Consider the following 15,531-nt stretch of genomic DNA (forward strand, 5'->3'; position numbering starts at 1 on the left):
TTTTCTGCATGTCTGAATTTTCTTTGCACAATCATTGTTTCTTCCTCTTTCTCTTTTGAAGACCAAGGGCGTGAATACAGGGGATCACTACACAGGCAGTCAACTACAATCTTCTAGATAGTTGTACTAACAATATAGTTGTCATATTGTAATGTGTATTTTGTTAATTAGGGGAAGCATAAAAAAGGGAACTAACATTAACTGAAGGCTTATTACGTACCAATCTCTGTGCCTTGCATTTTATATACATTAATTTATTGATTCTTCAACATAAACTAGCTATTATTGTTCATATTGGCAGTTCGGGAAACTGAGCCTCAGATGGTTTACCAAAGTTACACAGAACATGGTTGCAAGAATCAAGATGCAAACAAAAACATGACACCGAAGCCTGTTTTTTCTACTACCCCTTGTCATCACATGGTGAAAGAGGAAGGACAATATGTTTGATTTACAATTTTTTTTTTTTTTTTTTTTTTGAGACAGAGTCTCACTCTGTAGCCCAGGCTGGGGTGCAATGGAACAAGCTTTGCTCACTGCAACCTTCACCTCCTAGGTTCAAATGATTCTCCTGCCTCAGCCTCCCAAGCACCTGGGACTACAGGTGTGCATCACCATATCTAGCTAATTTTTGTATTTTTAGTAGAGATGGGAGTTTCATCATGTTGGCCAGGCTGGTCTCAAACTTCTGTCCTCAACTGATCTGCCCTCCTTGGCCTCCCAAAGTGCTGGGATTACAGGCATGAGCCACTGCACCCGGCCCACTTTTCTAAGTGTTTTTCCACATGTTGACATAATCTCCGTATTTGTTGTTTTAATAGAACTGTATGATTTTATCAAATTAATATCTTAATTTGAATAATCAATCTCTAACTGCTTATGTTTTATTTCTTTTTATTTATTTATTTACAGGCAGGGTCTCATTCTGCCATCAAGGCTGGAGTACAGTGGTGTGATCATAACTTATTGCAACCTCAAACTCCTGGGCTCAACCAATCCTCCCACCCCAGCCTCCTGAGTAGCTGGAACTACAGGTGTGTATCACCATGTCCAGCTAATTTTTAAATTTTGTTTTGTGCAGTGGGGTCTTGCTATGTTGCCCAGGCTAGTCTTCAACTGCTGGATTCAAGTGATTCTCCCACCTCAGCCTTCCAAAGTGCTGGGATTACAGGTGTGAGCCACCACATTTTGTCAGTGTTTTATATTGCTTCCAGTTTTTCACTCTTATAAATAATGCTACTATAAAAATTCCTGGTTTTTATTCTCACAAATTATTATTATTATTATTTTTGAGACAGAGTCTCTCTCTGTCGCCCAGGCTGGAGTGCAGTGGTGCGATCTCGGGTCACTACAACCTCTACCTCCTGAGTTCAAGCGATTCTCCTGCCTCAGCCACCTGAGTGGCACCTGGGACTCCAGGTGCATGCCACCACACTTGGCTAATTTTTTGTATTTTTAGTATAGAGGGGGTTTCAGCATGTTAACCAGGATGATCTCGATCTGACCTCATGATCTGCCCACCTCAGGATCCCAAAGTGCTGGGATTACAGGGGTGAGCCACCGTGCCTGGCCCACAAATTATTTATCTAGGGTAAATTCTCTATGGTTTTCTGCCATAGAGGAATATGACTTAATAATCTTTTTTCTTGTGAGAGCTTATGCTCTGAAAAACAAAAGGAGATAACTCCTACTTTTAAGGAGCCTCTAAGTTAATTTTTTCCTCCTCCTTCTTTGTCAAGTATTCTAAGGACCTCATTAGATGTGTAAGTATTACAATAACTTAGTATATGGATTATTTATTTACAAACCTATATGGTGCTCTTCTAATATGCACTAAGCTAATACAAATAATCTTTAAAGTTTACCAAAAAAAAAAAAAAAACAACCACAGCCATTTAAAAATGCCTTTGTTTTCTGTAATAACTTTTTTGAGATATATCATATTCACTTAAAGTATCCAATTCAATGATTTTGGGTATATTCACAGAGTTGTGTAGCCACCACAATCAATTTTAGAACATATACTTATTTCAGAGAACTGGCTTATGTGATCATGGGGAATGGCAAGTCTGGGCTGTAGCCAACAGGTATAAAACTCTTGGGCAGGAGCTGATAATGCAGTTTTCAGTCAAAACTTTTTCTTGAGGGAAACCTCAATTTTACTCTTAAGGCTCTTCTACTGAATGGATGAGGTCCACCCACATTACTGGCAAAAATCTCCTTTGCTTAAAGTTGGCTGATTGTAGATGTTTAAAATAGCTACAAAATACCTTCACGGCAACACCAGATTATTGTTTGATTGAATAAGTGAGTACTAAAGCCTAGCCAAGCTGACATATAAAATTAAGCATCACAGTCTACCCCCTATAAACTTGGCACATTGCTTTAAACCACATTTAATCTCCAAATAAAGACAATAAGAAGGTTATACCTCTGCCCAACATGATGCAATTATACTATGTACAACCAAAAATATGCAACATTTTCTGCAGAAAAGAATGCAACGTCCCTGGATGACTCCGTTCATTCTTTTCCTTGACATCCTGCAACTTAAATACTATGACATGGCCAGGTGCCATGGCTCATGCCTGTAATCTCAGCACTTTGGGAGGCCGAGGCGGGTGGATCACGAGGTAAAAAGATCAAGACCATCCGGGTCAACATGGGTGAAACCCCATTTCTACTAAAAATACAAAAATTAGATGGGAGTGGTGGCATACGCCTGTAGTCCCAGCTACTCGGTAGGCTGAGGCAGGATAATCACTCGAACCCAGGAGGCAGAGGTTGCAGTGAGCCGAAATCGCACCACTGTACTCCAGCCTGGTGACAGAGAGAGACTCCATATAAAAAAAAAAAAAATTATGACATAAGGTTCATTATTATGAACACATCTTATGTTAGCTGCTAAGATGATAAGAGAAGGAAGAAAGCAAAGAAGGATATGCATATATAAACATATTCCTAACGAAGTAGGAAGAAATACTCGTAACATTTACAGTCCTAATTTCTGCAACTGGTCAAGAGTTGGAGCTGGTATGTACAACTACTTCTTTTCCTTCCCCATTCCCTATTTCCATTGACCACGGCAGACACCTCAGCTGATCATAGTTCTTTGCTTGGTGGGGTGATCAAATTTTCATTTCTGAAGGGCCTGAACTATTAGTAGCCCTGTCTGAGTTGGGCTGTTGTACCTTTCTTTTCTTTTTTCTTTTTCATTGACTTTAATCACAGGGCAGAATAATACTAAAAGACTCCCTAAGGGGTCTCCTGTATTCCAGATCTTCTCTTCCTTACCTTCATTTTGTAGTGGCAGCCCAAATTCCCCTTGGCAATTAGAATCAATGATCTCTGCCAGTATACTAACTCCCTTCTTTTCCTGTTAATTCACATGTATGAGGAGCCCAAGGTAGCTGAGTGGCAGTCTTAACTTCCAGTTCAATGGAATAATTAATGTGTCTCCTGGTGAAAGCTTTCCTTCCTTTGGAACTACAACTTCTTAACTAGCTGAACCTAAGATCACAGGGACAGGAGGCAAAAATTTTGTTAGTGGATCAATAGGGGTGAATGCGAGTGGCGCCACGCCCACTTCCACTCTTTGATTCCTGAACCTGTGAATCCTGGCTATTGAAGAAACAACACTATGCGCTGAATGCTGAATCAGGTACATCTTCATGGAGAATCTTGCTTCTGTCCTGCAAAGTATTACCACTGACTCAATTAGAGACTCAGGACCTTAGTCTCTTCAAAAGGCCATTCCACTGTTGTATCAAGACACCTGTTTCAGGATAATGGGGACAGTGAATAAGATCAGTGAATTCCATGGCAATAGGCCCATTGCCATACTTCATTTGCTGTGAAATGAGTTACTTAATCAGAAGCAATTCTTCTTGCAATGCTTACACCATGACAGTAGCTAAGGCAGTCTGTAAATCTACAGATGGCAGTTTTGGCAGAAGCACTGTATACAGGAAAGGCAAACATATATCCAGATTAAGTGTCTAGTGCAGTAAGAATAAAACACCATCTACTACATGATGGAAATGGTTCAACGTAATCAGCCTGCTTCCAGTTAATTAGCTGATCACCCCAGAAAATGGTGCCATACTGGGGACTTAGTTTTGGTGTCTGATGCTGGCAGATTGGGCACTTAGCAGTGATTATAGCCAGGTCAGCTTTTCTGAGTGGAAGTCCATGCATAACCTACATCCTTGACACTATGGCCATTTTGTTTATGAATCCAGTAGGTAATAACAGGAGTAGCTGGGGGAAAAGGCTGGCTGGTATTCACAGAATGGGTCATCTTGTCCACTTGGTTATTAAAATCCTCCTCTGCTGAGCCCATCTTTTGGTGAGTATTCACATGGTGCACAAATGTCTTCAGGTTTTTTTGCCTATCCAGAGAAGCCTATTGTATTAGTTTGTTTACATACTGCTGTAACAAACTGCTGAAGACTGAGTAATTTATACAGAAAGTGGTTTAATTGATTCACAGTTCAGCATGGCTGGGGTGACTTTGGGAAATTTGTCATCATAATGGAAGGTGAAGAGGAAGCAAGACACCTTCTTCACAAGGTGGCAGGAAGGAGAAGTGTTGGGTAAAGAGGGGGAAGAGCCCGTTCAAAACCAGCAGATCTCGTGAGAACTCACTATCATGAGAACAGCATGGGGGAAACCATCCCCATGATTCAATTACCTCCATTTGGTCTCTTCCTTCACATGTGGGGATTATGGGGATTACAATTCAAGATGAGATTTGGGTTGGGATACAAAGGTTTACCATATCACTATCTATATACCAGACTTCTGGCTGGGCGTGTTGGCTCCCGCCTGTAATCCCAGCACTTTGGGAGGCTGAGGTAGGCAGATTGTTTGAAGTCAGGAGTTCAAGACCAGCCTGACCAACATGGTGAAACCCCCTTTCTACTAAAAATACAAAATTTAGCCACACATGGTGGCACATGCCTGTAGTCCCAAATACTCCAGAGGCCGAGATGGGAAAATTGCTTGAACCTGGGAGGCGGAGGTGACAGTGAGCCGAGATTGTGCAACTGCACTCCAGCCAGGGTGACAGAGGGAGACTACATCTCAAAAAAAAAAAAAAAAAAAAAAAAAAAAAAAAGAAAAGAAAAAAAAAAAAAAAAGAAGAAGTATATACCAGGCTCATTGTCATTAATTTTTCAATCAATTCCTTCCAAAGCCCTTAACTATTCAGCCAAACCATTGACCACAGCCCATGAATTGGTATGTAACTACACATTTGCCCACTTCTCCTTCCAAGCAAATGAACAAGCAGGTTTATTGTCTGAAGTTTAGCTCTGTGGGAGGATATCTCTTCAACACTGGCCTTCGGGGATGTCCCAGAGAGGGACTGCAGTGCTACAGCTGTCCATTTTCAGATGGTGCCTGCATATCCTGCAGAAACATCTATAAACCAGACTCAAATGTTCTCCTCTTCAGTTAACTGATTTTAGAGAGCACTCCATGATGCCAAAAAACTTGGGCTGGGAAAAAGAAAATAATGTAGGAAAAGTGAGAGTTATGGGCATTTGGGCCATTTCCTCATTTAACTTACTTGTGCCCTCAGGTCCTGTTGAGCCTGATCTCATAACTGTCACTTCCATTTGAGGATGGAGTACTGCTTTGCATACACAACTTCATGGCTTGGTGGGTCAGACAATACTCAGCTCATGATGGGCAGTGCAGGTCTCGTGGTAACTTGGTGATCATGGGTAGGTGTTCAGTCTCTAGCACTTAAAGCCTAATAGCAAGCAAGTTTCTAAAAGGAGAGTAGTTACCCACAGAGAATGGCAGGGCTTTGCTCCAAAATCCAAAGTGCCTGCACTGTGATTCATCTAGAGGAGCCTGCCAAAGGTGCAAACAACATCCCACCCTGCCACTGACACCTCAAGCACTATTAAATCTGTTGGATCACATGGGCCATGTGGCAAAGCACCTTGCATGACAGCCTGCACCTGTTGCAGAGCCTTCTCTCGTTCTGGACTCAAAACTAGCAGCTTTGGGGAGTTACTCAGTAAATAGGCTGGAGTCACACATTCTAATGAGGAATATGTTGCCTCCAAAATCCTTAGAGGTTCACTAAGAGGTTTCAACTCTTTTTGAGTTGAAGGACGGGCCATATGCAACTTATTCTTCATCTTAGAAGAGATATCTTCACATGCTCCATGCCCCTGGACCCCTAGAAATTTCACTGGGGTAGAAGTCCCCCACATTTTTGTTGGATTCACTTCTCACCATCTATTATTATGTGAATGTTTTACCAACTACTTTAGCATAGTCGCTACTTCTTGCTCACTAGATCTAATCAGTATAATGTCATCATCAATGTGATGGACCAGTGTGATGTCTTGTGGAAGAAAAAGGTGAACGGAGTCCTAGTGGATTAAATTATCCACAAGGACAGCATTGACCCTATTACAGCTCTCTGACTGGAAATGGTGCTTCATCTTCTGCTTTGTCTTTCCATGTGCTAAACCATCCCAAACTTGCCCTCTAGGATAGGCATCTCCCTCCTCTTCATATAAGGCATGCCATGGCATCTTACTGCAGCAGCCTGAATAGTGGGCCCTTGAATATGTCCACATCTTTATCTCTGGAACCCACAAACGCTATCTTATATGGCAAAAGGGACTTTGTAGATGTGACTAAGGATTTTGAGATGGGAGATTATCCTGGATTATCTGGGTGGGTCCAATGTCACCATCATTTTTGGAGACAGGGTCTCACTTTATCTCCAGGTACGATCTTGGCTCACTGCAGCCTCCATTTCCCCAGGCTCAGATGATCTACCTCAGCCTCCCAAGTAGCTGGGACTGCAGGTATGCACCACCATGCCTGTCTAATTTTTGCATTTTTCATAACATGGAGTTTTGCCATGTTGCCCAGGCTGATCTCAAACTCCTGGGCTCAAGTGATGCTCTCACCTTAGCATCTCACGGTGCCGGGATTACAGGTGTGAGCCACCACACCTGACCACAATGGTCCCGTTAAGAGTGAAGCAGGAGTAGTCAGAGTGAAACAGAAGATGATGGGATGGAAACAGAGTTGAGTGGTGTGCTTTTAGGATGTAGGAAAATGTCACAAGCCAAAGAATACAGGAAGCCACTCTAGAAGATGAAAAAGTCAAAGAAACAGACAGAGTCTCCCCTCAAAGCCTTCACAAGAAAATTCTCCCCAAAGTCCCCATAAGATGCCAACACTGTCGATGCCCTGACTTTAGTCCAGTGAAACTGACTGCAAACTTCTGCCTCAGAACTGTAGGAGAAATTATGTATTGTACTGTTTCAAGGTACTAAGTCTGTGGTCATTTGTTATAGCAGCTATAGAAAACTAGCATGCCCAGTGCCTTATTGAGAAAAGCTAGCAAGATGTACAAGAACAAAAGGAATGTTGCCCTCTGGTATCAAGTGGCAGAAACAATGCCATTTCAGTCTACTGTTCTCTATAAAAATAGGCTGGTAGCTGATTTTCTAAAGCAGCCATGCATTAGTTTTCTTTTGCTGCTGTAATAAATTATCACAAACTTAGCTTAACACAAATATATTTTACAGTTCCACAGTCATAAATCTGGTGTGGGTACCACTGGGCTAAAATCTAGATATTAGCAGGATTGAGATATTTTCTGGAGGCTCTAGGGAAGCATCTGTTCCCTCCCCCCTTTTTTTTTTTTTTTTTTTTACCAACTTCCAGAGACTCGTTACATTCCTAGGCTTGTGGCTTCTTCCATCATTCTCAAAAATGGCACTGACTTGTTGAGTCCTCGCATGGTATTACTCTCAATGTCCTTTTCTGTCCCCCGTTTGTACCTATAAGGACTCTTATGATTAAATTAGGCCCATTCATGTAATCCAGGAAAGTCTACCTGTTCTAAAGTTGATTAGCAACCTTAAATTCCATCTTCCATGTTAAATACATTTTGCCACATAAAGTAACATATTCGCAGCTTCTAGAGATTAAGACTTGGTGGTGCCATTATTCTGCCTACTTTAAATGTGGATATAAAAATAAATTGTGGATTGCTGTATTATCTGTAGTCTTTGATTTTTTAAGGTTTTCTGTTTTTCTCTCATATTGTTGGCCCTCTCACTTGTATGGTGATTCAAGGTTGTAAATTCATCTTCTGTGGGATGTTTCCTCTGCAAACATCCTGGATCATAGGGACTTCAGGAATTATGGCTGTGTTGGTTTCTCTTGAGGTGGTCTTCACAGCTGCAGTGGTTTCCCACACAACAGAGACATTTCTCCGCACTGTGGGGCAGGGCATTTTTGGGAGAAACCTGCCTATTTCAGGCTAAGGTGCTTTCCTTTATAGAGTTTCTACCTCTCCTAAATCCTGACCACAGCCAGAAGGGACTATTTGCATTTCCCTTAATAAAAGGGGCTCTTTTTATTTCCAAGTGTATTAGACCTTCCTTTAAGACACAGTAAAGCAAAAGCAGAAGCACACATGGGAGGCCAAATAATAACAGTATTGAGTAAAAGGAGACCTGCTTGTTGTTGGGCAGACAAGACTAGTGCCTCTTAGGCAACCTTTGTATATCACATCCCTATTCTTGATAACAGTAAAAGCTGACACTTTCATTGCATTTATCACATGCCAGAAACTGTTATATGCACTTGGCATATATTAGCTTATTTATTTCTTATAACAACTATTAGTGTCTCTACTTTGTGTCTCTACTTTGCAGATGAGTTTACAAAGAGGTAGTATTAGTTTGTTCTCACACTGCTATAAGGACATACCAGAAACTGGGTAATTTATAAAAGAAAGAGGTTTAATTGACTCACAGTTCCACAGAGCTAGGGAGCCCTCAGGAAACTTACAAAGATGGTGGAAGGGGAAGCAAACATGTCCTTCTTCACATGGTGGCAGCAAGCAGAACTGCAGAGCAAAAGGGGGAGAAGCCCCTTATAAAATCATCAGATCTTGTGAGAACTCACTCACTATCATGAGAACAGCATGAGCGTAATTACCCCATGACTAAATTACCTTCTACCGGGTCCCTCCCTTGACACATGAGGACTAGGAAACTATATATCAATATGGAATTTGAGTGAGGACACAGCCAAACCACATCAGAGGTTAAATGACTTATCCTGGATTATACAATGTTTTGTGTTTTATTCTGAGCAACTCAGCATCAAAAGACCTAGGTTCAGGATATAGGCAATACCAAGAGAAATTACACACATACACCGCTTAAACAGCTTTCAACAAGCCAAGTAACAACAGCAAGCAAGAGGAGATAGTAGTGGGTGGTAGACACATACCACGTGTTTGGGGATTAATTAATGCTTCTCACTGCCTTGGTTGCCACTCATTCTCAGCCAGTACAGGTATTGATCGACTTACCAGCTATGCAACTTACGACCACTCGACTTTACGACCACAGTCGCTAGCCACGACTGCTCCACGTCTGGCAGCGCAAACGTTGCCCAGCTGGGTGTACAACAGTGCGGACCAGCTTCCGGCAGCACTACTATCTCCGCGTGCACCATTTCAACTGTACATATAGCCTACTCAACTTACGACCAAATCGTGTTACGACCGGTCCACGGTCCCGACCGTGGTCGTAAGTCGAGCACTAGCTGTAGTTCTAATGGTCTCTGCTGGCAGAGGTCTTTGCCCCAGTCTTTGCCACTGGTTGGAGTCACCTCACCATCAGTATGTGGTAGTCATGACCTCTCAAGCAGTGGCAGGAACTCACATTTGTCATGGCTTGGTGGGTGTCCCCATGTTCTGACTGGGGAGAGTTAGCCCCCTGCGTGCACCTTAGTCTGTTGGTTTGCACTTGCATCATCTCTATGCTGGTTAGCTATATTCATCTACTTAAGCCACTACATCATTATATGCACATTGTTGGCTAGTTATACCCTTCCAGATCAATGCTTTTCAGGACTTTCTGGAGCTTTCCCAAACATGGTTATGACTTTGGGGGATGGCAGGTGTTTATCTTTTTTGAGTGATATAGCCATATGCAAATCCATAATAGGATATACATGTGTGATTTTATTTTTGGGAAAATAAATCTTACAAGGAATGCAACATTTTTGGTGGGAAAACTTGCTGAACTTTTTTAAAAAAAATTACAGCAAATAGATTTTTATTCACTACTGTTAAAATGTATGATATGACATCCTTTAATCATATGAAGCTAGTTAGTGATAAAGCTAGGATTCATATCCAAGCAGTCTGTATGTGGAATCCACATCCTTAACTACATCTCTGCCCAGAACTAACTCTCTTCCTGGAACTAATACTTCACATTAAATGAACTACTCATAAGTGTACAGACCGTAGCCAGAGAAAATCCAAGTTATCTCAGTACAAGCTACAGATGTCTTTGGAGCAGCATCTAGAAGACCCTGGTATGTGAGAGATATCTTATAAAGCTAAGAAAACTTAAACGGGGAAGTTGCTAAGAAACTGATATACAGGATATCTTTAAATTACTGTAATTTTCCTGTCTTGCAATAAATTGCTTTGCCTTTTTTTAGAGTAAAACTTTTTCTGATACAGTGATTTTAGTGTGATGGCAGCTGTTGGCATTGTTGCCCACCTGTGGGCAACAGGTGGTTTTGTTTAAAAAAAAAAAACATATATATATATATATCTCCACCTGGGTTTCTGAATGGAACGTCAACTAAGAGAATGCAACACTTTTAAACACTTTTATAGAGAAACATGGGCCCTTGGCACCATAGGCATTTCTGACATAAAAATCACTTATTATGTTTTGGTAAGACCAAAATAAGGAAATGACACTGCCTCAGCCAAACCACAGCTCTGGCTTGTACTCGTGGATCTGCAGAGGTGGCAGTGCAGAGAGCATAGAAGAACAACTAGACTTAGTAGAAATACTACCAGAATACCAAATACTGTGGGAGATCAATGGGAAGTATATGGATGGAATGACATACCAATTCTAATTGAAATATGGAACTTGTGCAACTTCATCATTGTGTAATTTTCAGAGCATCCATGTGACCTCCACAGGGAAAGAAAGCAAATATGAGAATACAGTCCAAAAGATGGGTGTCCTTTAAGTTGGTGGCTTTTCTTTTGTGTCAACAGTACAGCGTAAGAGAGTGCTATGTGCTCCCATTTTTGTAGTACTTGAGTACACTTTGCGTGTGTGTGTGTGTGTGTGTGTGTGTGTGTACAGATGGGGTCTCACTTTGTTGCCAAGGCTGATCTTGGTTTCCTGGGATCGAGCAATCTCCTGCCTCAGCTTCCCAAAATGCTAGGATTTTAAGTGTGAGCCACTGTACTTGGCCAGGATATGATTTTTGTGAAAACACTTTTGAAAATAAGATGCTACACAACTGTGATCAACAACAGTTTGGAGATAGGGTTTATAAAGAATCCTGAATTATCAGATGAGGAAACAATTAAACCTATGTTTCTTTGCTTTAGATTCCTGTTATGTGCAAAATGATGGATATTTATTCCCAGCCCCTATCTTTTTCACAAAAAGTTGAGAGGGGAATGCTATCAATAGTGGCTGTGAGTTCGTGTCAACACTTTATGCATAACATGTAAGAGAGTGGATCTAACATTCAGAGTGCTTATAAAACACCTAGGCTTTTAATCTTCATGACAGTGCTACAGTCATCAAAATTTTAGTCTGAGAGAGCTGGAGCATATCTATCAAGATTAGCCAACTAGTAATCATCAGAGATGTGACTTTCAAGCCCAGGTTTGTTTGACCCCAAGCTTTGCTCTTTCCGCTATAATAGCGCGTTCCTTATGGAATTGTGTTTAGCCACAGAAGATTAGGTAATGGCATCTGTCCTTTCATGTTTAGAGCTAAACAGTAGTAAGTATAAAGCTAAACTTTATAAATACTTAATGTTAAGTACTTTTACTACTTTCTACTGGAGGGGAAAAAAGCAATTTTCAATTGATTGACTGCATTTCCAGACATGGTTTTCCAGTACAGTTTCAGTCAATTTAGTTTTTAAAAATCTCTATCCAGCAGATACTTCCTTATTATTATTATTTCGTACTTCTTTCTATGAGTAACTGGCCATTGGGAGACCAAATATTTCTAATGCTTCCCATTCCAGGAGGCCATTATCAAGGGTACATATGGTTTGTTATGAACATCTAATGTATCATGTTGTTTCACCTCTACTTCTCAGTGGTTCTTTGCTCTACACCAAGGAGTTAAGATTAAAAACCAGGAGAATAAAGAAGAATGTCGTGGACTGATTTTAGTTCCACTGACATAAGTTTGCCTATCCAGCCACACTATTTGGCAGGTGTCTACTGTGAACAGTGGCATAATTTTATCAGACAGATGGATAATGTTAAGAATTATAATCTGTAACCCTAGAATAGATGAAAATAAAAGCCACTTGTAACACCAATTATGTTCCTGACCTTTTTGTATTTAGTAACTCCAAATAAACTCATCTATTTATTTAAATGGGAATATTAACATTACACAAATCACATTTAATGATGAACACATGATAAAATTTATCACCTGGTTTAATATTCTGCTTGACTCATCTGAGTTATTTCACTTAGGTCATGGAATTTCCATCTGTGTCCACTCTATTGGACTAATGATGTTTGTGTATACTTCTACAATGCCTGCTTTACTATTGAACAGTAGATGTGAAATGGAGTCCTCACTGAGATTATCTCATTCATGGGTGTATCTTTTGATGGCAGAAAAAAAAAGTATACATAGGTAGGGGAAAGGCAGAAAAAGCAGTTGCTGAAAAATGGCACCTGATGGTGAGTGGACAGCAATCAGGGTGCTTTGTTTTGTTGTTTTTGTGACAGAGTCTCTGCCCTCTGTCACCCAGGTTGGAGTGCAGTGGTGTGACCTCGGGTCACTGCAACCTCTGCCTCTTGGGCTCAAGTGATCCTCTCAACACAGACTCCCAAGTAGCTGGGACTACTATGACTCCCAAGTAGCTGGGACTACAGGAATGTGCCACTTTGTGCAGCTAATTTGTGTGCTTTTTGTAGAGATGGAGTTTTGCCATGATGGCCAGGCTGGTCTCGAACTCCTGGGCTCAAGTGATCTGCCTGCTTCGGCCTCCCAAAGAGCTAGGATTACTGGCATGAGCCACCGTGACCAGCCTAACAGTCAGGTTTTTATCTTCTTGGGATGTGGGAGAGGCTAAGCTAAACAAAATTCAAAAGAAAGAATATATTCATAATTAGTTAACCTTAGGGTGAAAAATAAAATTTCAGAGATAACAGAATAGAAAAAGAAAATCAAATTTTAATAGTTCACACTTATTGGACTATTGTTATTTCAATTTTAAAGAGAGAAACAGGTATAGAGTGATGAAACAGCTAGCTCAGATATATACAACAAATGGCAGAGCTGGAATGCCAATCCCAGCAATTTGAACCAGTATTTTAAAAAGAGGAATTAAAGGACATAGGGTGAGAAACATTATAGGAAGGGGACAAGAGCTCAAGGAGACACCTGGAAAGGTAAGGCTGCAATCTAAAAAATTACCAACGGGCTAATTATAGTTGTGTTTTACTGGCAGAGCGCTTTGTCTATGTTACCTCTTTTAATCCCGATAATAATTCTGTGAGGTTGGTGCTATTAGTTCCATTTTTCAGACGAGGACGCTTGATAGACGATAATCGACACATTCTCGGCTTGCTCTGAGCTGCGTCTCAACAGCTGGCTCTGGAGTGAGCAAAGCGAGACTGAGGGAGACTTGGCAACAGAGCGGAGCAGGGCTAGGCAAGCCAACTGAAAGTGAGAAATGCAGGAAATGTTTCCCATGTAGGCAGAAGCTGGTTCCAGTATTCAAATCTCTCCAGCTGGCCCGCCACCACGTCACAAAGCCCGCCTCACAGTGACAAAGCCCCGCCCCGCTCCTGTGGCCGTTCTCTGAGCTCCCAATACTTCCCTCCTTCTCTTTGGCCCCTCCTACCTCGCCTAGCATCATTTCCTGTGCGCTGGATGCTGATTGGTCTGGCAGTCGGAAGTGAGGGCGGGCGGTGGGGCCGTTGCCGCAGTGACAGTGCTAGGGGAGTCCGAAGATGGCGGCGTCGCGTCGCTCTCAGCATCATCACCACCATCATCAACAACAGCTCCAGCCCGCCCCAGGGGCTTCAGCGCCGCCGCCGCCACCGCCTCCCCCACTCAGTCCTGGCCTGGCCCCGGGGATCACCCCAGCCTCCCCCACGGCCGGCGGCCTGGCCCCCTTCGCCTCCCCGCGGCACGGCCTAGCGCTGCCGGAGGGGGATGGCAGTCGGGATCCGCCCGACAGGCCCCGATCCCCGGACCCGGTTGACAGTAGCAGCTGTTGCAGTACCACCAGCACAATCTGTACCGTCGCCGCCGCTCCCGTGGTCCCAGCGGTTTCTGCTTCATCTGCCGTTGGGGTCGCTCCCAACCCAGCTGGCAGTAACAATTCACCGTCGTCCTCTTCTTCCCCGACTTCATCCTCATCTTCCTCTCCATCCTCCCCTGGATCGAGCTTGGCGGAGAGCCCCGAGACGGCCGGCGCTAGCAGCACAGCACCATTGGGGCCTGGGGCAGCGGGACCTGGGACAGGGGTCCCAGCAGTGAGCGGGGCCCTACGAGAACTACTGGAGGCCTGTCGCAATGGGGACGTGTCCCGGGTAAAGAGGCTGGTGGACGCGGCAAACGTAAATGCAAAGGACATGGCCGGCCGGAAGTCTTCTCCCCTGCACTTCGCTGCAGGTCAGAGACATTTGAATTGTTTATTAAGGGTTTTGGGTTTGGGTGCTGGGTCCAGTTGGGACAGGAAAACAGGTTATTGTGATGGGACAAAGTGGGGGCGTGGTCATGGTTCTTCAACATCTTACCAGAAGACAAGAGGTTCCTTTCTTTTGTTGGTGCCTGGGTGATGGGGGCGTGGTTGGGGGAATTTGTGAATCCAAGGAATTCTTCAGCGTTTGCACAGTGACACTTGTACTCATTACAAAACTCACTGTAGTTGATAGTCTTTGTATATGGATATGTTTACACTTTAGTTTTTAGTGTGCAGGAATAAAGTTAGATTTGGACAGCTTTAGAGTAGTTTTGTTGTTTGTGTGAAAGTTTGTTTTTACAAAGGTATGTCTCTTGAGGACACTCCAGATCAAAAGAGGTTGAATACAACTCAACAAGTGTTTGAGGATCTGTTGCAGTCTTAGAAGCCCAATGAAAAGACGTAAATGAAGTTATTGAAAGTTTCCCTTTTTGTAAAGGAATTTACAGTCTAGATGGGGAGACCAAAATATGCCCATGTGAAACAACTGGAGAAGAATATTTGGATGTGTTATATGATGGAAGAAATACAGGCTTTGATGTGACCACTATTTATTGTCTAACACCGTTTACCTTGTGTCAGTTGCCTCAGTTTTCTTCTGGGCAAAAATTGTAAAATGATGTCGTATGAGCATTTAGTGAGAAGTATCTGGCACAAAGTTCTCCCTCAAAAAGTGTGAATTCAGTCAAAAAGTGTGAATTTCTTAAACTCTGGACCTCATACTTGTCTTTTTTTTTTTTTTTTTTTTTT

At 42.3% G+C, this 15,531-nt stretch overlaps 1 protein-coding gene across 1 annotated transcript in view; it reads left to right on the forward strand.

The window, feature by feature from the left end:
• The first annotated feature begins 14,016 nt into the window (after positions 1-14,016).
• Positions 14,017-15,531, forward strand: part of TNKS (tankyrase) — a 187,270-nt gene continuing 185,755 nt past the window's right edge. Inside the window, exon 1 of the mRNA XM_017535741.2 lies at positions 14,017-14,711. Within this exon, the coding sequence (XP_017391230.1) occupies positions 14,045-14,711 (667 nt within the window). The 5' untranslated portion in view covers positions 14,017-14,044. The remainder of the gene's footprint in view (positions 14,712-15,531) is intronic.

Source organism: Cebus imitator, unplaced genomic scaffold, assembly GCF_001604975.1.
Source record: "Cebus imitator isolate Cc_AM_T3 unplaced genomic scaffold, Cebus_imitator-1.0 Scaffold5, whole genome shotgun sequence".
Taxonomy (NCBI): Eukaryota; Metazoa; Chordata; class Mammalia; order Primates; family Cebidae; genus Cebus; species Cebus imitator.